A 26,754-nucleotide genomic window follows, 5' to 3' on the forward strand; every position below is an offset into this window, starting at 1 on the left:
AGCTAACAGCAGCTGACGGCAGCTAACAGCAGCTGACGGCAGCTAACGGCAGCTGACTGCAGCTGACGGCAGCTGACGGCAGCTAACGGCATTCAGAGCAGAAACAGTGTTCAGCACGATGAATGTGACTAAAACTAAAAATAGACAATCTGAAATAAAACCGTCAAAATTAGCAGATTCACATGAGGTTATATTTATCAAACACTAAAATCATGTAATGTCCCTTTTTTAACCATTCCCTAACACATAAATTAAAATTTTAAGAAAGTGCACCTTTAATAATCATGACTGCATATTTATTGTAAATGTATAATTTCCAGGCTGTTTCATCCATTTCCTACTTCAACAAGTTTACATGTTTACTCTAATAATGTCTCCCGTGTCCCTCTTGAATTATTAGTTAGACATACTTTGTGTAAACTGGTGCTTGAGGTAAATATGACTTCATTAATATTCTGTTTTATATACTGTAATGACAAAACTAGGCATAAAAGGTTTTAGACTATTTTAATTTAAAGCTTTGACACATATACACCCAACAGTTTAACATCCTGAAGTTTTAATTATAAATGCTGGATTCCACAGATTTATTATAACTTAGTTATGTTTTTCTTTGAAGATATCAGGAGTCTGGGCTGAGATCATGTAGTGGCCACGTCTGGCCCACGGGTCATATGTTGGCATGTGGTCGAAAAGGTTCTTAATCAGAAACTCAAAGATAACGATGGACAAAACCTTAAACTTAATGCTTTTCATGCAGCAAAACAAACATTATGACGGTTATGGTCATCTTTTCAATCTGGTTGAGTAATAAAACAAACTTTCAATGGGATCTATTAGAAAATGTTAATGTTTATTCATACGGTTTTCTTGACTCACAGACCTGGAAGGTATGAAAACCTAAATCCACAGTTTTCCAGGCAGCGCAGGAACAATGTTGGGAGTTTGTGCGCGACGTGTTTTACCTTCAGCTCCTTGGTGAAGTGGTAGGTGACGATGGCCGTGAAGGAGGAGAACAAGGGAGCGAGGAACACACAGACGTTGCGGATGTCAATAGTGATGTGAAAAAAGTGTAGAACATGATACAGGACAGCGGACGTGACCATCAATCCTAAAGGAGATTAAAAGTTAGCCTGGCTCATATTTTAGCCTCATGATGCGTGTAGACCGATACGCTGCGTAAATACCTGGGTAAATGGTGCCACCTATGATCCTCCCCAGAGGATACCATGCCCGGTCATCAAACCAGTTGTGAAACTTATAAAATCCTTCTTCTGCCAGGAAGCGGGTCGTACGGTAGTTAAAGTACCTGATGGTAAGAAGAAAGTGACGGTGAAAGCAGGCCGAGTGATATTCTGATGGAATAACCATTTCACAAGGACTTACGGGTCAAACTCATGGATGACGCTTTCAAACCTCAACACAGAAAAGAGCCTGGTGGAAAATGCTGAGGAGAAGAAAGAAGATCACCCAGTGAGTTTCTGTTCGCATTAAGGAGACACCGCAGCAGAGCTGGACTCACAGAGGACGGCAGCCATGGACAGGATGAGGAGCTTCAGCAGCGTGTCCTGCTTCTCGTAGGACAGACGCAGGAAGCCCAGTTTGGTCATCTTGGCGAGATTAGGGACAGCTCACCTACTACCTGTCCAGAACAAACACCGATATGAAACAGATAAAGAAGCTGCTGCTGCAAAAACAGGTTGACGAATAGACTCGACTCGTTGATTTGGGGGTTCCTGCGAGGAAAAAGCATAAATTAGGCTTTAAGGGAGGAAAGACAAAGAAATGTGCTCTAGAGCCGCTCGTGTGCAGGTCCATGTTCAGCCCAACCACAGAAGGCCACGCAGTAGATATGACGTCAGGAATCAGGAAGCGTCCAGTGCAGGCATTGAAGCATCTTCTTCAGGTTTGTTGAACAAAGTCTGCTCCACAAAAGCTGAAGCACCAACCCAACGGTGCTCTACTTAGTGCTACATTTTCTGAGCAACACACAACTCTTCCAGACAGGAGCCACTGACTTTTACCAGCTTATTAACTGACTGCAACGAAAGCATAATTATTAAACGCATATTCTGCACAAAAATCACGAATGCAACCCAACAAGGTTCGTCACCATCATGTCGATGCAGCTTTCCTCCAGTTAAAAGTATGAATTAGTATTGAGCTAAGCTAACCTGCTAGCTGCTGTTGACTTAAACCCGTGTTTACGCGCCTTCTTCCTCAGACTTGTTTTTTTAAGCACTTCAAATTCCAGGAAAGGTCTTAAAACAGACACCTCCAGTGTTAAATATTATAGCATTTTAACGTTTAATGTTTACTGACACTTACCCGCTTCGTTCCTGCTTCTCATACACTCACGCTACCCTTCACCGTAACGTAGTCCCGCCCCCTTTACCGCTTCTGGGCTCGTTTATTGGTTGAAAGTCAGAAGACGGAAACCTCTCCGATACTTGATTGGTGGTTTGACTGTCAATCAAATTCTGTTCCCTGCCTCGACGTTGCTCTGTAGTGACGTGTCCTTAACAGTCGCTGAGCGTGTCGCCCCCTACCGGTGGAAAATATTATTGCTCAAGGATCAAACTTCAAAGTTCATTCATTCAACCTTCATTTATGTTTTTTCATTCAACCTTCATTTATGTTTTTTCATTCAACCTTTATTTATGTTTTTTCATTCAACCTTAATTTACGTTTTTTCATTCAACCTTTATTTATGTTTTTTCATTCAACCTTTATTTATTCAGGTAAATCCCATTGACCTCGGGGACTCATTTACAAGACAGACCTGAATTTTAACAAAAAGTGATGACAACAATGGACAATAACGACAACAATAGACAATCATAAAATAAAGGATGCGTACAGATTATTATTATTTTTTAACAGATGAAAATAAAAGGATAATTATAAGAAATAGCAAAAAAACCCAGCTAGATTGTAAGGCGGCGTAGAATACTACAAAGTAAAAACAGTAAAGTAGATGGTGTTTTAAATCATGCAGATTAAGCTGCCATTTTCAAAAGTGTTATACTTTGCATTTAAAGCTAAAACAAAAACATTTCTTTTGAACAAAAATGTAATGTCACTTGTTTAAAAAAGAAATCTCTTTCGGTTGCTCCTTTCCTCGGGGGTCGCTACAGTGAACCAACTCGCTCAAAGACAAATTGTTTTTAGGCCGGCTGTTCTTCCTGATGCAACCATCACGGAGCTACCGCAGCCTCTGAGTGGAGCAGAGAGCTCATATCTAGGGCCCCCGGGGGAGCAGATGGTGGGGGTCAAGGGCCCAGAGTGGAGCAAATAAGGGTGGAGACAGGTGTGGGTGATTCACTTTTCCCACCCACATTTTAATGTTGTTGGGGAGTCAAACCAGTGACCTTCTGATCACAGGCCCGTCTTTAACTTCTGCGTCACCACTCCCCCACTTGGTTTTCTTTTTTTTTTTTTTTCAAAGATGGGCATTTAATCATTACAGTGAAATATATCGTGATAAGAGGAAAAAGCTATAGCCTACTGTATAGAGAAATATTTACATTAATCACTTCCTCTTGGCAATATTGTCAATCTATTCCTTATTATTATTATTATTATTATTATTATTATTATTCCACATCCAGGCAAGTCTGCAGGTCCAGATGGATGAAGCCCCAAACTCCTGAAAGGACGTGCAGCTCAGCTGTGGGATGATTTTCGGTACATTTTCCACCTGAGCCTGAGGGTGGTCCCTGCGCTGTGGAAAACAACATGCCTGCTACTGGTCCTGAAAAACAACCAGCTGAACTCACACAGTGACAACAGACCTGTGGCCTTGACATCACATGCCATGAAGTCACTGGAGGCTGGTCCTGAAGCACGTCAGATCAGTGGTGGAACCATACCTGGACCCCTACTGTTCGCATACCAGCCACGCATTGAGTTGATGACGCCATCATCTACCTGCTGCACAGAGCCTGCACGCACCTGCACAGGCCAGGCAGCACTGGAAGAGTCATGTTCTTTGACTTCTCCAGTGCTTTTAACACCATCAGACCTGCTCTACTCTGCAGTAGCTCCGGCACATGCAGGTGAATGACTCGCTGGTCACCTGGATCAGAGACTACCTCACAGGTCGGCCACAGTATGTGAGGCTGCAGAACACCACCTCAGACACCATACTGAGCAGCACAGGTGCTCCTCGGGGGACAGTCCTCTCACCGTTTCTGTTCACCCTCTACACCTCAGACTTCAGGTACAACTCACAATCCTGTCATCTGCAGAAGTTCTGGATGACTCTGCCATTGTGGGCTGCACCACTGGTGACCAGGAAGCTGAACACAGAGGTGTGGTGGACAGAACCACCTGCAACTCAATGTTGGACGATCTAGAGCTGCAGGTGGACTACAAGATCAAGGGTACTAAGGTGGACACTGTGGACCTGGGGGTCCACCTAGACAATAAACTGGACTGGACAGCTAACACCAACGCCCTCAACAAGAAAGGGAAGAGTTGCTTTTTACTTCTGAGGAAACTCAGGTCCTTCAACGTCTGCAGGACCATGCTGCAGATGTTCACTTGATTGTCTCCAGCGTCTTCTAAGCTGTGGTGTTCTGAGGCAGCAGGGTGAAGAAAGCTGATGCCAACAGACTCGATAAACTCATCAAGAGAGCTGGTTCAGTTCTGGGAGTGGACCTGCAGTCTCTGACAGAGGTGTCTGAGCAGAGGATGCTGAGGAACCTGCTCCAGATCCTGAACAACACGTCTCACCCCCCTGCAGGACACCCTGGACTCTTACTGCAGCACCTTCAGTCGTGGACTGAGACACCGAGGTGCTCCACAGAACAACACAGGAAGTCCTTCAAGCTTTTCAACTTCTCCCCCTTTTCTACACAAAGGACAGTAAATTAATCCTGAACTACAATAAACACTTTAATGTTTCTGTCTGCACCTGTTAATAACTTAATTGTTATTTTTATATTGTTATTTTTGTATCTTGTGTTTGTTCCTTTGTGCTGAAACTCTGGCACAACAATTTCCTGCAGGATCAATAAAGTTGCATCTTCTTATCCTTTGGTATTACTGAGCCATCACCTTGTTAGCTGAATGTTTCTGTATAAGCAGCACACAAAAATAAAACTATCCAACCAACAAAACTACTGATATTTTAGAAAACTGATTAAAAAAACAGATCAAACTTTGAATACTGATCATTTTTATTGAAATTAGATGCATTACTTTTACAAAAACCTCACAACCACCAGTCTGCACAAAGCGCACAGTTCCACATCACTGCTCTTACCCACAACCACCAGCTCTGATGAGGAACCAGGTGAGGACAGGGCTGCAGGTGAGAGGTGTCGACATGACGTACAGGACAAAAATCCAACAATCAATCAATCTTTAGGGATTGGACACATTTGCATCAGCTCACTAGGAGGGAAGAGGACCACGGTGAACCTTTGTTAAGATTTAAAGGCATTAACTAGAGGACGTGTTGCAGTGGTCAAAGAGAAACAAAACTAAATGCAGTGGTTTGGCAGTGTCTTATTACATACATACACAAACCGTCACAATCTGCTGTGCAACTTTGCCGTGGCTGGTGTCACCCCAACAACTACATCATCAGACAGTGGGGACAAACTGGGATTTGGGACAACACTTCTGTCAACATACAAAGTGACTTTTATTTGGTTTCCTTCACAAAAAGTAACCAGTTCCTTTTGTAGCAGCTCCTGAAACGACAAGAAATCACACTGGAAACTGAATGAGCTCCATCAAAATAATAAGAACAAGTCCGCTTGTGAAACTGATCGGACACCAGCAGGCATGTGCAAGAAAGCCTCGTGTCTGCGAGGAAAGACCGTCGGCTGCAACAGAGAAAATGCACGTGGAAGAGAAAACGCACCGAGTTGAGCGTTTGGGATTAAAAGAGCTCCTTTCTAAAGAAAATCAGTTCTTTAGTCATTGGTGCGTAAGCATTAAAACCATGGGATCGCCCGTGTTGTAATGTATTAAAGTCATTCCAATGGCACAGAAAACACTCACAGTGAAAGAAAATACCAAAAGCTTAGAGCTTTGTTTGGGAAAAAGAGTTTCATTGTTACATGTAAAGAATGAGTGACTGGAGCTGGACATGAAAAAGCAAAGGAGCAGAAAAAGGAAACCAAGACGTAAACCCTTCGTTCATCATTGCACATCACTGTCAGTAAGGGCAATCCTTCTGGAAGAAGGACTTTTTGTACATCTGTTGAAGCCACACATTGGTTGAGATCTTCTCCACTTGACGTGGATCCATCAGCATCAGCGCGTTGGCGACAGTCTCTGGCGGTTTGGGGACGTTTGGGGTGAGGACAGCTTCTCCGATGAGGCCGATGACGTCAGAGAGGACTGCAGGTGGACCGTCTTGTGGAACAGCTTGTTGCTGATCAGCACAACCAGAGAGAAGAGACGTAGCTGGAAGTGGCTGGGAGGACACACACATCATCACTGACACACACTCGTGCAAACCAGTTGATGCACACAGCTTCTGAACTACCGCCTCACATTTTTACATTTTGCTCCCAATGACCTGGACCTTCGTGCACTCGAACAAAAGGTAAAAGCTGGCATTTCTGTTAGCAAAATATCTCAGGAACCACTGAATGCATTTTTAATGAAACTTGCAGAAAATGATGAACGTCTACAAATGATTAACATTTGGAGCCAGTCGAATTCAAGATGGCTTCCGCAGCCAACTGGCTGCTGGAAACATCCAATCAGACATATCTCAGTCAAATTTACAGATACTGAGCGTAACGTTGGAGTGGTAGTAGCTGAGAATCATGCACAGCACACACACTGAGCATCACATCTCACAATATCATGAGATAAATTAAAAAGTTCAAAATTCATTAATTAAAGTCTTAACTGGAGTTACTGGGAGAGATCGTATCTCTCCAGTTTTAGCTTCTCTCCATTGGCTCCCTGTCAAATCCAGAATAGAATTCAAAATCTTACTTCTAACCTACAAAGCTCTCAACAACCTAGCTCCATCTTATAGTTGAGATCTTGTTATTCCATATTTTCCTAACAGAGCACTTCACGCTCAGACTGCAGGTTTACTTGTGGTTCCTAGAGTTTCCAGAAGCAGAATAGGAGGAAGATCTTCCAGTTCTCAGGCTCCTCTCTTGTGGAACCAACTGGGATTAAGACGTTCCTTTTTTGATAAATCCTATAGTTAGGGTCGGCTTGTCATGCTGTCTTAAGCTTAAACTACTAGAGGACAAACTGACCTCATTCCCTACCACTACAACTCTGTTGTTAGCAGACTGAGTCACTGAACTACTCAGCTCTACTTTCAGTTGTAGAATCTACAATAAATCTCCAATACCGGCATTTCACTGACGTAAAATTGTATTTTTGAACCAGCAAAGTGATTCTTAAGAAATATCCTGATTCATGCTCAATAATCCAGGTAGAAAAATCGGACTAAGTTAAGTCACGTCCTCTGGATGGTTTCTTTTTGTTGAAACATTTTGTCTTTCATCCACAAGACTTCATCAGTCCGAGGAACTGCAACAAACTCAGTTTTATAAATAGCACCTTCACATTCATTCAACCTTTATTTAAACAGATAAATCACACTGAGCCTAAAAGGCTCATTTACAAGTGAGACCTGTTTGGACAAACAAAAAAGTGGTGAACTGGACACATGTAGGAGTTGGAGGCGAAAAAATTCCTATCAGACTTTTTTTTTCCTGCCTGAGGAAAAAAACAAAAACCTCTAATATTAAAAAAAACACCTCGCTCAAATAGACATAGACATTCTGCAGAGGGGGGAGCCGAGAGCAGTCAGCATGTTCGTGGATGCTCTCGAGGTCACTGTAAGAGTTCTGATAAGGATGGAATAATCAGTCAATGTCCTCCGGTGAGATCCATAAACATTCTCGAGGTATGTCGAGGAATGGCCAAGAATAACGTCTATGAGAATCCAAGAGTCCTGAAATGATGACACAATGTTTATTCAGCTGGTTCATCTGGTTATCAGTTGGAAATTCCTCAGGAAGGGGTGGTGAGCATCATGTTCTCCAGGCGAATTCAGAAAAGATGACCTTCAAGATCAGCCAAGGGAGCCAAATTCAGATAAACACACAGTTGTTTTGGGGACAGGCAGAACTTAATGACATCTACGTTGAGTCTGTGTTGGTCCACTCGGTTCCGAAATATCCAAACTACATGGCCACACAGAAAGAACGTGCGTGCCTGAGTAAAATCTCCAAGATCTGATCCATTCAGCCCAAAGCATTTGAGTCTGGGCACTCGAGGCACGAACCAAGCCATCATAAAAGCAAGCAGCGTGATCGGGTCCAAATTTGCTGCAGACGACTTCCTTGATTGTTGATAAAACCAGCAACCAGCCGAATCCAAAAAGCAGGAACCAGTTATCATTAATCCAATTAAATATGTGTCCTTAAAATCCACAGATGGCAGCAGAGATAGACACATCATCAAGTCCTCAAGTCGATGAGATATCCAGCTGCGTGACAACAGGGCAAATCAGCTCGCCTAAAGCCTGTCTTCTCTTTGAAGAAATGTTGTAAATTGAGTTGAGGGACCAACTGGTCAAAACAAATCCATAATTATGGCTAACAAACTACTAGCATGATGTAGTCCACATGTTTTAAACCTCTTTTTTGTTCTATTCTTCATATATTTGAAAATAGCAGGAAATCTTATAAAACTAGACATTTTCTTTGTTGGTAATAATTTAAATAAAATTCAGTTTTATTTTAGTTTTGGTCAAAGCCTGAAAGAGCTGCTGCAGAGGGACCAGAGAGCTACATGTGGCCCCAGAGCTGCAGGTTGCAGACCCCTGACATAGTGGGTCGACCAGTTTGATGGTGCTCAGATGGTTTCTGGAGTCCGCCCTCTCCCCCACCAACTTGTTTGAGGCAGTCATGGAACCACTTTGGCCATGACTGCCTCAAACAAGTTGGAGAGGGAGGACTTCAGAAACCATTTTAGCACCATCAAACTGGTCGACCCACTATGTTTCCACCACTTGCTCTTGCTGAGATCAGGTGCTTCTCCCCTCCCTCTCCGCTTTGCTGCTCTGTCTGTCTGTGAAACTGCTGTGAGCCTCTCTTGCATTTCTTCCGAACCACTTTAAGTGGACTTCCAGTCTCAGAGTGATCTGTCTCGAAACCACCAGAATGTTTTGGAATATCTTTGACAAGTTGCTGAGACGTAGTAGTAACTTTGATAATACTAAGAATAAAATACAAAAAAAACCAAAGCCAAAGTAAACAAAATTATTTATTTTTCATTTAAAAATGTAACTGGATATCCAACAAACTGGTCTAATTTTATACTGTCTTTAACTTTATCCTTTAAGTAGGACACTTAATTACTCAACAATTAAGAAAACTCACAGAGTTCAGTGTTTAATTTTTTATTAAATTAAATTTATTTTTTAGATAGGCACAGGTAGGCGGATAGGTGCAGCGTCTGCAGTGAAGCGGGAGCTGTACTGGTCTGTCGTGGTGAAGAGAGAGCTGAGTCAAAAGGTGAAGCTCTCAATTTACCGATCGATCTACGTTCCTACCCTCATCTATGGTCACGAGCTTTGGGTTGTGACCGAAAGAATGAGATCTCGGATACAAGCGGCCGAAACGAGTTTTCTCCGCAGGGTGTCGGGCTCTCCCTTAGAGACAGGGTGAGAAGCTCGGTCATCCAGGAGGGACTCGGAGTAGAGCCGCTGCTTCTCCACGTCGAGAGGAGCCAGTTGAGGTGGCTCGGGCATCTGGTTAGGATGCCTCCTGGACGCCTCCCTGGTGAGGTGTTCCGGACACGTCCCACCAGGAGGAGGCCCAGAGGAAGACCCAGGACACGCTGGAGGGACTATGTTTCTCAGCTGGCCTGGGAACGCCTTGGGATTCCCCCGGAAGAGCTGGACCAAGTGGCTGGGGAGAGGGAAGTCTGGGCCTCCCTACTTAGGCTGCTACCCCCGCGACCCGACCCCGGATAAGTGGAAGAAAATGGATGGATGGAAAAATTTTTTTTTTTAAATTCCTTCTTTACATGAATCTGGTCTTTTCTTTTGTATTAAAATATAAAAATATAAATAAATGTTAATAACAGTCAGACATTTTTCATTTTATAATATCACCCCCACTGGCTGGAAAAGCCATCTCCAACAACCTTGTAGTGGTCCACGGGCCACCAGTTGACAGTTGCAGCAGGTTCTGCAGCGTCGGACATCGTGATTAGTAAACAAAGCAGCAAAAATGGCTCTTTTTATCACAAAGGTTGCAGACCCCTGCACTATGTGATGGTGTTACTGTGACTCCTCGGACTGATGAAGACTTTTGGATGAAAGTTGAAACGTGTCCGGAGCACCTGATTCCCAACAAGTTACTATAAAACCACATCATTCTGCATGATGTGCAGAATATCTTTCTTTTTAAATAAGAAAACTAAACTAAATAGGTAGAAGACAAAAAATACAGCAGGCCTAAAAAACTGTCTACAGAAGACGCAGAGATAAAACTAAAAGATTAACTATTTGTCAAGTTGTCTCTTTTATCTTTAGACTTTAGGTTCTTTTTCTACAGCTGACAGATTATAGGTCAGCTTCAAGCAGATTATAAATAACATTCATCTGAAAACCATCAGGGCTGCACTGAAAATAAGTCCAAATGACAAATGTTGAAATGCTCAGAAAGCCTGGAGACATCCTGGAGACATACTGGAGACATACTGGAGACATCCTGGAGACATACTGGAGACATACTGGAGACATACTAATCAATAAGTATAAAATGTCTTGAGTCGTGGAAGCAGAACTGAGTGAAGTGACAGCTGGGTCACCACTTCAGGGTAATCCTGCGTGTCGTTTATTTTAAAGCAGTTGTTTTGGAGCAGTACTCACTACAGCTTTGTTGGTGTCTTTGCTTCATTGGCGCTGATGATGAACAAAGGAAACAGGATGGAGAACAAGCAGCCACTGTGAGAACCAACAGATAAAATACAAGGAAGTCAGAGGACGTACAACTCAGTAATCTAAGTTTAAAGTAAAAACGCAGAGTGGTAACGAACCTGATGATGTATGAAGAGGGCATGGCAGTCAGCAGAGCCATGGGTAAACCAAAACCAAAGTAATATGGCCAGTTCCTCTCAATGTTGGACAGACGTTGATGCATCTCGATGCCTTAAACACAAAGATACCCTTTAGTGTTGGAGTTCAACCGACGTGACGAGTGGAAAGTGACAACTCATCTCACCGTGGTTGAACCAGCGATACTCAAAGCAGTAGAGGGAGTAGAGCAGAGACATGTGGAGGAGGCTAACCATCTGTCCGATGGCATCGATGGGAAAAAGACTAACTATCATACCCTGGAGGACCACAAAGGAGACACAGTTCATGTCGCCGTGAATGTTCAGAGATGTGCATTTACATTGTGTTTTGACCAAAACAATGCCGTTTCTCTATTAATTTATTATAAATAATCATAAAAACAACTGGTGCATGACACAGTTCTACTTGTTTCAGTCACTTTCAAACACTGGGAGCAGCTTCACAGTAGTGTTGCATTGGAAACACCCTGAACAGATTTCCAGTGTCCTTCCATAAAATGAAAGAACAGGAATGTTGTCTGTAAACAGGTGGAATGAGAAATGAAATACCTGAATGAGGAAGAGCGCCTGGAGGAGGAGGTTAAAGAGCATGTCTGCAATGATCTTACTGATGCTGGGGAACGGCTGAGCTTTGCAGCCAGACACTTCAAACGCAAGGTCGGCGATATCCTGCAACACAGACACAGCCGATGCCATCAAATGAAACACACAAGTCTTCACGTCAGAACATTTCTGAGAGTTACAAACACATTTTGATCAGCTCGCAGAGCCCTTTCAACAAACCTGTGGTTTTAAAATTAACATTGTTCCTTTAGTTATAATCATATTAAAAAATCTTGTAATGCTATAATCAAAGGCAAAACAGGCGATTAGCATGAACCCTGTTTGTGGTTTAAAAAGCTCATGACCTACTGGACTGATTATTTTTTGAAACTCAAGTAATGTTCATCTATGATGAACTTTTAGAGATGACCCAGTTCAAGATGGCTACCACAGCTAACAGATATTAGCCAAAGCATTAATGGCTACGACTCAGTAAATTGTACAGATGCTGTTCTGCTGCACAGAGGCTCCGGTGTCCCACTGCAACAAGACCACCGTGCTGGACCTGGACACGCACGTGGTGACCACGGTGGACAACGGCTTCCTGCACCTGGACTGCTGCTGCGCACCCAGGCCGGACCAGAACCCAGACCCAGCGGCTCAAAAACAGAAGGGGGACTTCAGCTGTTCAGAGAAGGTCTCGGACTTTACGGGGTCCAGAAAGCAGCTCAAACGGGAGGACTGTCCCCAGCCGAACCCGGACAACACGGACACGTCAAACATCTCCAACCTGATCTCCATCTTCGGGTCCAGGTTCTCGGGTCTGCTGAGCCAGCAGGAAAACCTGGAGCAGACCTGCAACAAGCAGGCTCTGGCCAGTCTGGGAGCCTGGACCCGGGCCATCATGGCCTTAGAGGGAGACCAGACTCAGGATCCTGGAGCTTTGGTAAGGAGCTGATCCAGTGTTCCAGGGCCAGAACAGAACCCACATTGTTCCACCTGGATCTGAGGTTCGACCAACGATCGGACTCGCTTCTCCAGTACCCCTGAATAGACCTTACCAGGGAGGCTGAGGAGAGTAATGCCCCTATAATTGGAACACACCCTCTGGTCCCCCTTTTTAAAGATGGGAACCACCACACCAGTCTGCCAATCCAGTGGCACTGCCCCCTATGTCCACACGATGTTGCAAAGGCGTGTCAGCCAAGACAGCCCCACAACATCCACAGCCTTAAAGAAATCAGGGTGAATCTCATCCACTCCCGGAGCCCTGCCGCCTCTGAGCTTTTTAACTTCCTCGGCGACCTCAGCCATCACTGGGGTCCTTGAGGGATCATGGGAGTTCGCCCATCTAGTCTACATGTGTTTTGTGAACTTAAAAAAGGCATTCGACAGTGTTCCTCGGGGTACACACGGGGTGCTCCGTGAGTATGGGATTGGAGGCCTGTTGTTACGGGCTGTTCAGTCCCTATACAAGCAGTGCGAGAGTTTGGTTCGCATTGCCGGCAGTAAGTTGGACCCCTTCAGGGTGGGAGTTGGATTCCGCTAGGGCTGCCCGTTGTCACCGATTCTGTTCATAACTTTTATGGACAGAATTTCTCGGTGCAGCCAGCTGGCAGAGGGTTTCCGGTTCGGTAGCTTCAGGATTCCATCTCTGCTCTTTGCAGATGATGTGGTCCTGTTGGCGTCATCGTGCCGTGATCTTCAGCTCTCACTGGAGCGGTTCGCAGCCGAGTGTGAAGCGGGTGGGATGAGAATCGGCAGCTCCACATCTGAGGCCATGGTCCTCAACCGGAAAAGGATGGATTGTTGTCTTCAGGTCAAGGGTGAGGTTCTGCCTCAAGTGGAGGAGATCAAGTATCTTGGGGTTTTGTTCACGAGATAGGGTGAGAATTTCAGTTATCTGGGAGAGACTCGGAGTAAAACTGCTACTCCTCCACGTCAAGAGGAGCCAGTTGAGGTGGTTCGGGCATCCCTGGGCACCTCCCTAGAGAGGTGCTTCGGGCATGTCCAACTGGGAGGAGACCCCGGGGAAGACCCAGGACACACTGGAGAGACTGTCTCTTGGTTGGCCTGGGAACGCCTTGGAATCCTCCCAGAAGAGCTGGAAGAGGCTGTGGAAAGAGATGTCTGGGCCTCCCTGCTCAAGCTGCTGCCCCCGCGACCTGACTTCGGAATAAGTGGAAGATGATGGATGGATGGATGGATGATGACAACACCGTGTTCTGATGCTGAAGTACAGGCGTTTTTTGTGTTTGGTGGCCAACGACATTTTGTTTTATGTTGTTTTTTGTGTGTTCTGAAAAAAGAATAGTAACAAAAGACTTTGATTAAATAGAGTGACTGATTACAAGACTGAAGACACCTGAGAAGCTGATTACAGGACAAACCTTAGGTTAAAATGTCCCTACGGTCAGATTATTTTAACCTTTACTAAGGGTAAAAAATAAGGGTTCTTAAAAAAAGTTTACAAAACTGGACTTTTAATCTGTAGCTGGTGTTCCCTCCAGGGAACTTCATTAATTGAAAACAGGACACTGTGGAGATCAACTTTAAACTGCACAAGGTGCAAATTTAATCTGCACCTGAATTTAGCTGCGCAACAAAGCAGCTTGTGCATTCTTAAGCTTGGAACTCCGCACCATCTAGTTTAGAACTGAAAAAGTGAATGATAAGTGAAACATCTTCAACTACACAAGTCCACTTGGTTTGTTTCTGTTCTTTTCCAGGGGTACCATCCTTTTTGTCAAGGCCAGTTTCATTAATTCATTTAGTAAATAACCAAAATTCACAAGCAACAAATGATTTTTATTAATGGAGTTTCAGTAAGCTTTTTATTAATTTTTTTAACTTTTACCAGTTTCAAGTAATTTCTGTAACTTTCCTGGGTTTGTCTTACTTTATCGAAAGGCTACAAACAAATTTGTCCATGATCGTATGTAACCAGAACGCCTCATGAATGATTCACGTATAGGAATGCACGATATATACGATACATGGTAGAAACAATAGACGTTTAGCCTTTGGTAGAGATCTGTATTCTACCGGCTAACCACAGTAATGCTGTGTCTGATGTAAAATCAGAGTTGTCAGATTTAATCGTTACTTTTTTTTAGTTAAAAACTGCGTGAGTGGTGTTAAAGTCTTTTATTTGAGAGCTAAGTAGCGAAGCTACAAGCTAATTACTGCCGACTTGTCGTAGTGTTGCCGTATTCTGACACATGCGCAAAACGCTGTTATGTCGAAAGTTTTTCTCATCGAAAGTTAAAGTAAGCGTTGGTCATCTTTAGAGAAACCTGCTCTCTGAGCTGTGAGAAGAACGCTGTGTTGTGTGATTTTACTGCGAGACCCTCTGGTCAAAGCCACAGAGGAAACTGGTCGCCATTTTGTGTCAACTCTCCTTAAAGCGGAAGGAGGCGCCCACTAGAGGGTTGGAGGGTGAAGTGTTTCAGAGTAAAATGCTGCTCTGTTGCTGTTCATTTGTTAAGTGAGAAGACTGGAAACTGTTAAGAGTTAATAACATATTATTTTGTTTAAAACATATGGCTAAAACTACATTTGATATCTTTTGCACTACAAGAAATAAGTCTAATATTTTTGTTTATTATTTAAAAACTCTCTGGACCTAGTAGTGGAATTTTCTTAATTCAAAATAAATTATGGCAAAATGACACCCTATGATTTATTTTCATTCCTATTGCAAGTTTTATACCAAAAACATATCGTGATATATATCGTTATCGCCACCCTTCACAGTACTTATCGTGATATGAGTTTTATGCCATATCGCACATCCCTATTCACGTATATACGTCACAAGACTTGGCGTTTTACAAAACGTACTTAATTTCTTCTCGTTTGGACCCACATAAAAGGCATTTCTGCACATAACAGAAATAAAAATCAGTGTGACAGCAGCTTTACATTGTGCACTTGAACGCAACATTGACGCGGGATCGAACCTGGAACCAGATGGTGTTGACGATCTTGCTGAGGACGAACAGGGGAAGAACCCAGAGAGCGCTGAAGACGGAGGTGAGGAGGAATTCCAGCCAGGACCACACAGTGCCATGGAGGGAGGGGTCACCTGGAGTCAAACAGACTCGCTGACTGACCGGTTGGTACTAATGCCAGACAATTAGCCCCAGAGCTACTGGCAGCCATGCTTACCAATGATTTTTGCTGTGAGCGTCTGCAGCAATGGGATGAAGACCCGATAGAAGAGAAACAGACTGAGCTGGAGAGACAATAAACAAATGGTGTAAAATAAGAGACCGAACTCTCGAACCATCAGGAATGTTCTGAGCTGAAACTTACCCAGAAAACTCCTCCATTCCAGGCACAGCACTGAAAAATCCTGCTGGCTACTTTTGACTCACTGAAAGACACAACAAGACAAGTTAGAGCTAAACATTCAAAGAGAGGTTTGACTTTATGTGTTTGTCTGATGCTGCTGACGTGTTTCTGTTCGCACACTGGAAGGAGTTAACTCCGATTTCTAGGTGCCACCGTTCAAAGCAGCCTTTACAAATGCCCAATATTTCACAAACACAGCAAGGTTTTCAAATGTGCACAGAAATAAGCCGCCAGTCCCTCAGTCAATATTGAAACCAGTCCAGCAGGGGTTTAAAGCACCAGAGCTGCTGGTCAGAATGGTGACATGAGCTGGAGTTAGTGGTGCTCACACTGTAGTGATGGGAAATTATAAAATAATTATATATAATTACTTGGATATTTGACGTTCATGGTGTATTTATTTTACCAACCAGGTGTTGGGTAACCATGAGCTCTAAATATGGTCACTTTTTGCTCTTATACGTTCAAAATGGTGTAGAAGTATTGATGCCAGGAGGTTAGAATTTAGAAAAAAATACATTTGAGATTTATTTATTATACTACATTAAACAATTAAAAGAACGTCCTTAAAACAGTGGTGATCACGTCATTTTTGGTTATAATGGTATAAAAAATAATCTGAACTTTTTTCATATTTATTGAATTTTTTATGTTTTGGATGCATCAGCTACGGCAAAGGGAAAAAACAGTAAAAGACTAAAAAAATCTGTAAATATTTAAGCTACACTTGATGAAAATGCTTTAAAATTATACGTTTTGCTTATAATAACTTAGTTTTTATTGTTTTAGTTAAACAAAATAACTTAAGAAATAGCAAGAACAAATTGCAGCCAAAGGCAGAAGTTTTTGCTTGTGTCCAAGTTTGTGTTTGTATATTAGCAAAACATCTTGTGAACCAGGGGACAAATTTTAAAGCAACTCTGAAATTAACCATCAAATGAACATGTAAAGCTGATCATCTTCTGGAGCCAACCACAACCAAGATGGAGGCTACGGCCAACTGACAGTAAAAAACAAAAATGGCTCCAACTCAGCTCATTTTACAAATATTAAGCTACAATGATGAGTGACAGTACCTGACGATGACCCCAACACACTTTTGATCACTTTAAGCTCAGTATTGTAACAGTATACTGTTTTGAAAACTTTGCCATGGACTGTTTGAGTCAACAATGTTAGCAAAATATCTCATTAACCACTGGACTGATTCCCGATTAAAACTTAAAAAGTAGAGTCTGAATGTACCTCCAGTCAACTCTATTCAACATGGTCACCTCAGCTGCCTTAAAAATAAACATAAAACTGTTTATAATTCAATGTTTGTGTCTGTCCAAACAGGTCTCACTTGTAAATGAGTCTTTGAGGCTCAATGTGACTTATCTGTTTAAATAAAGGTTGAATGAATCAGTTTCACAGATATTAGGCTGCAGTTTAGTGTGGTAACAGCTGAGCATCACCCCCAACACAAACGCCCAACTCTACACACTGGATATTATTTTTGAGCTAAACTTTAGTCAAAACTATTTATCTGTGAGATAAATATTTAATTAAACAATGGATAGAGTCAGCCCAGTTCGAGATGGCTGCAACAGTAACAAAAATAAAATAAAAGCAAAAACTCAGTCTTGCAGCTAAATTTTAAATTTTAAGCTAAATTTGGTGTGGTACTAAAAGACTCGTTTCTTATCAGAGGATGAAACGCTAGTTCTGTTCTAATGCTGGAGTCAGTCTCCACCGTCACAGACATCTACACCTCCAGATGCAGGAAGAGGGCCACCTGCATCATGAAGGACCACACTCACCCAGCACACACACTTTTTGCCCCACTCCCCTCAGGAAGGAGGTTGAGGAGCATTAAGTGTAGAACCACTAGACTGAGGAACAGCTTCTACCCTGAGGCTGTTAGACTCATGAATCTCTAACTAGAATAATCACTGTGAAAAACCATATCATGTTGCTGCTGATCTGTTTTATGTTGCTGCTGATCTGTTTCATGTTGCTGCTGATCTGTTTCATGTTGATGTGTTCATGCGTGCTCATCCGCTCACACAGACTCATGTTCATGTTTGTGCTGATGTTCGACGTAATGTTTTTATACTATTAGTGCTGAGTGTATTTTTAGTTGTTTTTCTTAGTTCATATCTTAGATGTTATCACTGTTTTTCTTTTACATTTTATTGTTGGATGTAACTGGGACCCTGTGGACATAATTTCGCTCCACCACATGTACCACATGAGGTGCGAATGACAATAAAGAAACTCCGACTCTTTACTGTATTGAGGAGCTACAGTACTTTGTGAAAGTATTCAGCCCCTTGAACTTTTCAACCTTTTGCCACATTTCAGGCTTCAAACATAAAGATATAAAATTTTAATTTTTTGTGAAGAATCAACAACAAGTGGGACACAATTGTAAAGTGGAATGAAATTTATTGGATGTGTCAAACTTTTTTAACAAATAAAAAACTGAAAAGTGGGGCGTGCACTATTATTGGGCCCCCTTGCGTTAATACTTTGTAGCTCCGCCTCTTGCTGCAGTTCCAGCTGCAGTTCCAGCTGCAGTTCCAGCTGCAAGTCTCTTGGGGTTTGTCTCCATCAGTTTTGAACATGGAGACACTGAAGTTCTGCCCATTCTTCCTGCAGAACAGCTGGAGCTCAGTGAGGTTGGATGGAGAGCGTTTGTGAACAGCAGTCTTCAGCTCTTTCCACAGATTCTGGATTGGATTCAGGTCTGGACTTTGACTTGGCCATTCCAACACCTGGATACGTTTATTTGTGAACCATTCCATTGTAGATGTGTCTTTATGTTTTGGATCATTGTCTTGTTGGAAGATAAATCTCCGTCCCAGTCTCAGGTCTCTTGCAGACTCAAACAGGTTTTCTTCCAGAATGGTCCTGTATTTGGCCCCATCCATCTTCCCATCAATTCTGACCATCTTCCCTGTCCCTGCTGATGAAAAGCAGGCCCAAACCATGATGCTGCCACCACCATGTTTGACAGTGGGGATGGTGTGTTCAGGGTGATGAGCTGTGTTGCTTTTACTCCAAACATATTGTTTTGCATTGTGTCCAAACAGTTGGATTCTGGTTTCATGTGACCAGAGCACCTTCTTCCACATGTTTGGTGTCTCCCAGGTGACAAACTTTAAACAACACTTTTTATGGAGATCTTGGAGAAATGGCTTTCTTCTTGCCACTCTTCCATAAAGGCCAGATTTGTGCAGTGTACGACTGATTGTTGTCCTATGGACAGACTCTCCCACCTCAGCTGTAGATCTCTGCAGTTCATCCAGAGTGATCATGGGCCTCTTGGCTGCATCTCTGATCAGTCTTCTCCTTGTTCCAGATGAAAGTTTAGAGGGACGGCCGGGTCTTGGTAGATTTGCAGTGGTCTCATACTCCTTCCATTTCAATAGGATTGCTTGCAGTGCTCCTTGGGATGTTTAAAGCTTGGGAAATCTTTTTGTATCCAAATCCGACTTTAAACTTCTCCACAACAGTATCTCGGACCTGCCTGCTGTGTTCCTTGGTCTTCATGATGCTCTCTGTGCTTTGAACAGAACCCTGAGACTATCACAGAGCAGGTGCATTTATACGGAGACTTGATTACACACAGGTGGATTCTATTGATCATCATCAGTCATTTGGGACAACATTGGATCATTCATAGATCCTCACTGAACTTCTGGACTGAGTTTGCTGCTCTGAAAGTAAAGGGGCCCAATAATACTGCACGCCCCACTTTTCAGTTTTTATTTGTTAAAAAAGTTTGACACATCCAATAAATTTCATTCCACTTCACGATTGTGTCCCACTTGTTGTTGATTCTTCACAAAAAATTAAAATTTTATATCTTTATGTTTGAAGCCTGAAATGTGGCAAAAGGTTGAAAAGTTCAAGGGGCTGAATACTTTCTCAAAGCACTGTACTTAGTTAAGTGTGGGCTTAAATTATGAAGCTTCTACTTTGTGCTGTGTGGACATGCAACTGTAGGACTGATTTACATTAAAAATAGTCATAAATATTATTAAAAATAGAAAAAAAAATTAAAACGGCTCTTGTCCATGTGTGAAAAGTGTGTAACACATGCTTTGTGAAATTGTTTGGCTGCAGCCGTGCATTCAGAAAGTGAAGTACTCTCTGTACACATCAGGCTGAGCATGAGCTGCACTGTGATGTTCTACAACCTACTTGTCTGGTTTACGTTCTTCACTCTGTGCCCGCCTCTGTGCAAGGGCTCCACTGGCCCTTCTTCTCCGTTGCTCCTCTCTTTTCTGCTGGATGCGGGCGTCCAGCTTGGAGATTGTTCCAATCCCCAGTATGGAGTCCTTGACCCCCTTGTGTTTCCAGACCAAGAAGGAGAAAAACAGTAAGATGCTTGGTCCAAGCTTGGCGACGGGCGATACCCATTTTAATTACGCTCAAGTCTGTGTATGCCGGGCCATGTGTGTCTCTTACATAAATATCTCGTGAACCACTGAACAAAATTAAATGAAACTAACAGAAAGTAATCAATGGATATCCATCTACAGTGAGGAAAATCAGTATTTGAACATCCTGCGACTTTGCAAGTTCTCCCACTTAGAAATCATGGAGGGGTTTGAAATTTTCATCTTAGGTGCATGTTCACTGTGAGAGACATAATCTAAAATATATATATATATTTTTTAAATCCAGAAATCACAATGTATGATTTTTTTATAATTTGTGTGTTACTGCTGTAAATAAGAAATCACAATGTATGATCTTTTAATAATTTGTGATTTATTGCTGTAAATAAGTTTTTGAACACCTGCCAATCAGCAACAATTCTGGTCCTCAAAGACCTGTTAGTCCACCTCTAAAAAGTCCACCTCCACTTATTATTCTAAATCAGAAGCACCTGTTTGAGGTGGTTAGCTGCATGAAGACACCTGTACACCCCACACAATCAGTGAGACTCCAACTACTAACATGGCTAAGACCAAAGAGCTGTCCAAAGACACCAGAGACAACATTGTAGACCTCCACAAGGCTGGAAAGAGCTACGAGGCAACTACCAAGCAGCTTGGTAAAAAAAGATCAACTGTTGGAGCAACTATTAGAAAATGGAAGAAGCTAAACATGACTGTCAATCTCCCTCAGACTGGGGCTCCATGCAAGATCTCACCTGGTGGCGTATCAATGATCCTAAGAAAGGTGAGGAATCAGCCCAGAACTACACGGAAGAGCTGGTCCATGACCTGAAGAGAGCTGGCACCACTGTTTCCATGGTTACTGTGGGTAATACACTAAGACGTCATAGTTTAAATCATGCATGGCACAGAAGGTTCCCCTGCTTAAATCAGCACACGTCCAGGCCCATCTGAAGTTTGACCAGGACCATTTGGATGACCCAGAGGAGTCATGGGAGAAAGTTCTGTGGTCACATGAGACCAGAATAGAACTTTATGGTCTTAATTCCACTCACCGTGTTTGGAGGACGAAGAATGATGAATACCATCTCAAAAACACCATCCCTGCTGTGAAGCATGGGGGTGGAAGCATCATGCTTTGGGGTGTTCTTCTGCACAAGGGACAGGACGACTGCACTGTATCAAGGAGAGGATGACCGGGGCCATGTAGTGAGAGATTCTGGGGAACAACCTCCTTCCCTCAGAGCATTGAAGATGGGTCGAGGCTGGTTCTTCAAACATGACAATGACCTGAAGCTCACAGCCAGGAGAACCAAGGAGTGGCTCCGTAAGAACATATCAAGGTTCTGGAGTGGCCCAGCCAGTCTCCAGACCTGAACCCTATAGAAAATATTTGGAGGGAGCTCAAACTCAGTCTTTCTCAGCGACAGCCCAGAAACCTGGTGATCTAGAGAAGATCTGTGGAGGAATGGACCAGAATCTCTGCTGCAGTGAACCTGGTGAAGAACTACAGGAAACCTTTGACCTCTGTCACTGCAAACAAAGACCACTGTACCAAATATTAACAGTGATGTTCACAGGTGTTCAAATACTTATTTGCAGCAGTAACACACAAATAAATTATAAAAAAATCATACATTGTGATTTCCAGATTTTTTTATTTAGATTACGTCTCTCACAGTGCACATGCACCTAAGATGAAAATTTCAGACCCTCCATGATTTCTAAGTGGGAGAACTTGTAAAGTTGCAGGGTGTTCAAATACTTATTTTTCTCACTGTATAACAGACTGAGTCAACCTAAGTCAAACCGGCCAACATAATTATTTATTGACTAAACTTGGTGTAGTAGTAGTCGAGATCGATTTACGGTGCATAATAGATTCAATTTCTGAAATAATCTTAGTTTAAAATTTTGACTTAAACTATTTGGAGTCAACTTTGTCTGTCTTTTAGCAAAAGAGCTCAAACCGTTGGATGAAAATGTACAAAACTTTCAGTGAACAATCAATAAATGTCCACAGGAAAATCTAGTTTTGACGGCATCTTTAACACTGTGGTATATCTTGGAACAGACATGTTCAATTGATAGAAAGGACCACTCTATTCCGTTTTCTTCTCAAAAACCTAAATTAAGTTTGGACACTCTTAAAAAAAGTTAAGTCTGGTCCTCTGGACATTCAAAAAACAAAACAAACAAAAAAAGTAGAAACGTTTCGTCTTTCAACCGAAAGACTTCTTGTGGGTGGGTTTGTGGTACACCTCAGTTTGCAAATGTCCTCTATCAGAAACTGAGACTTCACAGTCCAAGAAGGCCAGCCGGCCATTTCATATATATTTGTTTTACATCTTGTCGTGTGAACTTGATATATTTATCCACAGAGTTGATGTGATCAGTAAAATGTTGGACTTGAGGTGTACCGCAAACCCACCCACACAGACCAGTATTTGCAGTTTGACTCCCATCACCCTTTGGAGCACAAGTTAGGAGTCATCAGGACTCTGTACCACAGAGCAGACAGCGTCCCCACTAGCTCAGGAGCCAGGCAGAAGGAGAAATCCTACACAAGACAGGCTCTAGAGCAATGTGGATATCCTAACTGGGCCTTCCTGAAAGAAGAAACCCAAACAGGACTCCAGTCAGCCATCAGGTGAAAAGGAGGAACCCAGACCCAGACCAGTGGTCATTCCATATGTTGAGGGGGTATCAGAGAAACTGAGATGTTTATTTTCTAAACATAACGTCCCAGTGGCTTTTAAACCCCAAAATACATTAAAGACCGGTTCATCCCAAAGATCCAGTCCCCCGGCACAAACAGAGTAATGTTGTGTATGTTGTTCAGTGTCAGGAGGGTGATCAGTCTTACATCAGGGAAACTAAACAGCCACTGGCCAAAAGGATGGCCCAGCACAGAAGATCAACATCATCAGGCCAGGACTCTGAGGTCTACACTCATCTCCAGGTCAGAGGTCACTCTTTCAGGGATGAAGATGTTCACATCCTGGACAGAGAGGAACGATGGTTTGAGAGAGGAGTAAAGGAGGCCATCTTTGTGAAAAGAAATCGTCCATCGTTAAACAGGGGTGGAGCCTCCAGGTTCAACTGTCCCCCTCTTACAATGCTGTGATTGCTAGTATCACTCAGCCCTCTGTGAACAGTAAACAGACATCAGGCGCTAATGATCCATTGTTAGGCTGATGGTCCTTCTTGAGCATGTGAGCAGCTGGTTCTGGTTGTCAGCAGCAAACTGGTTGATCCACTCTGAGAAGGTGCTATTTAAGAGACTGAGCTGAATACAGCTCCTCAGACTGAGGAAGTCTCTTGGATGAGAGACGAAACGTTTCTACATTTTTTGTTTGTTTTGTTTTTTGAATGTGCAGAGGACCAGACTTAAATTTTTTAGATTTTTCTACCTGGATTATTGAGCAGCATCAGGAAGCTTGGACACGGTTATTATTTATGAAAATCCGCTCAAAGACCAAAGATTTGACGAGGAAGTCTAAAACATCCCATTTCTAACCTGCTAACAAACTTACAAATGCTGCTTCAGTTCAGAACGGAGCTGAATGGATCCACTGTGGTGTACTAGTCTCACTGTTTGTACAGAGTCCACAGAGCTGTGCGTCATGTCGGGACATACGAGTGAGTGCAGGTTTTCTGCTGACCGTTGCAACATGCTGGAGGAAGGTCCTGACGCTGTCTGTCATCTCTGGGCCAGCTGTAGATCCATCAACTGCAGAAGGAAGGGGGGCTGATGACCTGGTGGTCTGCTCTCATGGTAGGGAGGGGTTCACACAGTAACCTGCCACAGTTTGAAAGTATTAAATACAAACATTTAAACATAACTTCATAATAAAAACAGACCATCCATCCATCATCTTCCGCTTATTTCGAAGTCGTTCCTGGGTCTCCCCCGGTGTCCCCTCCCAATCGAACATGCCTGAAGCAGCTCCCAAGGGAGGCACCAAAGAAGAATCCTTGTCAAATGCCCGAACCACCTCAACTTGCTCCTCTAATGTGGAGGAGAAGCAGTTCTACTCTGAGTCTCTCCTGATAACTGAACTTCTGACTCTATCTCTAAGGGAGAGTCCAGCTACCCTGCAGAGGAAACTCCATCTGTTAATCTCACGCTCCATTCTTCACTCACTCGTGAACAAAACCCCAAGATACTTGAACTCCTCCACTTGAGGCAGAACCTCACCCTCGACCTGAAGACAGCAATCCAGCCTTTTCCAACTGAGGACCATGGCCTCAGATTTGGAGGTGCTGATTCTCATCCCAGCCGCTTCACACTCGATGGCAAACCGCTCCAGTGAGAGCTGAAGATCACGGCACGATGACGCCAACAGGACCACATCATCTGCAAAGAGCAGAGATGGAAATCTGAGGCCACCGAACCGGAAACCCTCTGCCAGCTGGCTGCACCGAGAAATTCTGTCCATAAAAGTTCTGAACAGAATCTGTGACAACGGGCAGTCCTGGCGGAGTCCAACTCCCACCTTGAAGGGGTCCGACTTACTGCCGGCAATGTGAACCAAGCTCTCACACCGCTTGTATAGGGACTGAACAGCCCGTAACAACAGGCCTCCAAGCCCATACTCACGGAGCACCCCCCACAGTGTACCCCGAGGAACACGGTCGAATCCCTTCTTAGATTGGACCAGCGCTTCCAGTAACTTGTAATCTTTAAATGATTTGCGGTGACACACACCAGCTCTGCTGGGAATGTCAGTGGAGGCAAATATTACTCTGGGTCTAAAACAGTTAAATCTGGTCCTCTGGACATTAAAACAAATAAATTGACTGGAAGTCTTTAGGATGAAGGATGAAATGACCAGATTTAACAATTTTAGGTTTTTCTACCTGGATTATCGAGCATGCATCAGGATTACTCCGAGTCTCTGCTCCTTTTTTATTTTTCCAAACGAGCGACATTTCCAATTTTACCTATTTTTTCCATGTACCGTTTGTCGTCATCTGGGAGAAGTTTGTCACGATATAGTCCACTTTGTTTGAGCTGCTTTTCAGCGTAATGAAGGAGGACACAGCGGTGACGCCACAGACAAACACCGGTTTGTTTGTTTGTTTATCTGAGGGCTGTAAACATGGCGGTCCAGACGGGAACGCCCCCAACGCAGTGACGTATGTTCCAAAACTTTATATGCTTTTTTTTCCTTTAAGATTAATAAGGACAGTGTTATGCAGAGGTGTACTTATAACAATTTTATAGACAAATGATGTTATTTACAGTCGCGGCGGAGAGTTGGGGGGCACAATATGTTTACGTCTTGAAGACGTAACATAAAATAATTGCAGAGCACTGATGTAGAAACTCATTCTGACATTACAAACCATGAGCAGGCTGTAGTTCCAGTTTCTGATGCTCGAACATATCAAACTGTAGGTTTACATGATTACAGGTTACACTGAGCTCTCCTGTGGCTTGTTGTGGCTGGAAGCCATTTTGTGCAGGACCATCAGTGACATCAGTGTTAAACAACCAAGAGTAAACTTTTGTGAGTCATGGACAAGTTCACACACACTTTGCTTGTTTAAATGCGCACAAACCCTTAACATCAGAACAAAAACAACTTAAAGCAAAAAGAGAAAGAAGCAACACAACTGGCCACATACCGTAGAAAAACAAACAAAGCCCTTGGCTGGTCAAATGTTCTATTTATATTTATATATAAAAGCATCACTTTACTCATAGAGGCCTGAAAAACGACGTCATCTATCAAAGTATCACACAAGCTTTGGCGCGATATTTTTAGTGCCGATAGTGAACGCGTTAGCAGGCTAGCTCGAATTATTCATGTCTCTGAGTGAAGGAAATTCCGCTGACTTCACAAAAAGTCTTAATAATTTGAAAAGTGATGAGCTTCCTTCTGCTGACGGCTCAGCAGGACGTCTCTGCTCTCAGAATCTTTCACTTTCCGTGTTTGTTTGTTTTGTCTCGGGTGCTAGCTTGTCTGCAGCTAAGTCTGAACCGCTCAGCAACTGCACGTAACTGAAGAGTTTTCTGTCGAAATGGAGCCTGGGCAGGAGAAACGGAGGCAAAGACAGAATTTACGGCGAGCCACGGTGCTTTTCTTACCTCATGCGATACGTTCGGGGTTACAACCTTATTTTTTAATACCTTTATGCCTCTTTAATGTGACCACAACAAACACTGATCCAGCCAGGGCCGACGAAAACAGATTGCGCAAACTCGAACTTCTAAGGATCATGGGAAATGTAGTATTCACTTACTCACTTTGACGCGGAACTTTTACTGAGTTTAAACCATACCAATTTATTTCTAAAGCACTTAAAATACAACAAGCAGCCATCCGAAGTGCTGTACAAAATTAAAAACAAACAAAAAACAGTAAAA

General features: G+C 43.0%; 2 protein-coding genes across 2 annotated transcripts in view; both read right to left on the minus strand.

The window, feature by feature from the left end:
- stt3a (STT3 oligosaccharyltransferase complex catalytic subunit A) overlaps window positions 1-2,390 on the minus strand; it is a 9,926-nt gene extending 7,536 nt beyond the window's left edge. The window contains exons 1-5 of the mRNA XM_037688148.1: window positions 2,329-2,390; window positions 1,523-1,642; window positions 1,387-1,447; window positions 1,188-1,309; window positions 966-1,111 (exon numbers count right to left, since the gene is read on the minus strand). Coding sequence (XP_037544076.1) covers window positions 966-1,111; window positions 1,188-1,309; window positions 1,387-1,447; window positions 1,523-1,610 — 417 coding nt within the window. The 5' untranslated portion in view covers window positions 1,611-1,642; window positions 2,329-2,390. The remainder of the gene's footprint in view (window positions 1-965; window positions 1,112-1,187; window positions 1,310-1,386; window positions 1,448-1,522; window positions 1,643-2,328) is intronic.
- A 2,781-nt stretch (window positions 2,391-5,171) lies between these two features.
- ei24 (EI24 autophagy associated transmembrane protein) lies at window positions 5,172-26,579 on the minus strand. The gene is made up of 11 exons (XM_037687613.1): window positions 26,476-26,579; window positions 24,044-24,180; window positions 20,176-20,321; window positions 15,946-16,006; window positions 15,799-15,865; window positions 15,591-15,715; window positions 11,635-11,754; window positions 11,232-11,343; window positions 11,047-11,158; window positions 10,880-10,954; window positions 5,172-6,433 (listed from the first exon to the last, which is right to left on the minus strand). Exons 2-11 carry the CDS (start codon window positions 24,083-24,085, stop codon window positions 6,271-6,273), a joined length of 1,023 nt encoding a protein of 340 aa, XP_037543541.1. The 5' UTR covers window positions 24,086-24,180; window positions 26,476-26,579; the 3' UTR covers window positions 5,172-6,270.
- Between the last annotated feature and the right edge of the window lie 175 nt (window positions 26,580-26,754).

Source organism: Nematolebias whitei, chromosome 14 (genome assembly GCF_014905685.2).
Source record: "Nematolebias whitei isolate Nwh7 chromosome 14, NemWhi1, whole genome shotgun sequence".
In the NCBI taxonomy this organism is placed as follows: Eukaryota; Metazoa; Chordata; class Actinopteri; order Cyprinodontiformes; family Rivulidae; genus Nematolebias; species Nematolebias whitei.

Excerpts from the sequence above, each read along its gene's own strand:
- ei24 (XM_037687613.1), bottom strand. The coding sequence starts at position 24,085 with ATGACAGACAGCGTCAGGACCTTCCTCCAGCATGTTGCAACG. Across the intron at positions 15,866-15,945 it reads GGAATGGAGGAGTTTTCTGG|CTCAGTCTGTTTCTCTTCTA; the intron begins GTAAGTTTCAGC and ends TTGTCTCTCCAG. Across the intron at positions 11,344-11,634 it reads AGGCGCTCTTCCTCATTCAG|GGTATGATAGTTAGTCTTTT; the intron begins GTATTTCATTTC and ends GTGGTCCTCCAG.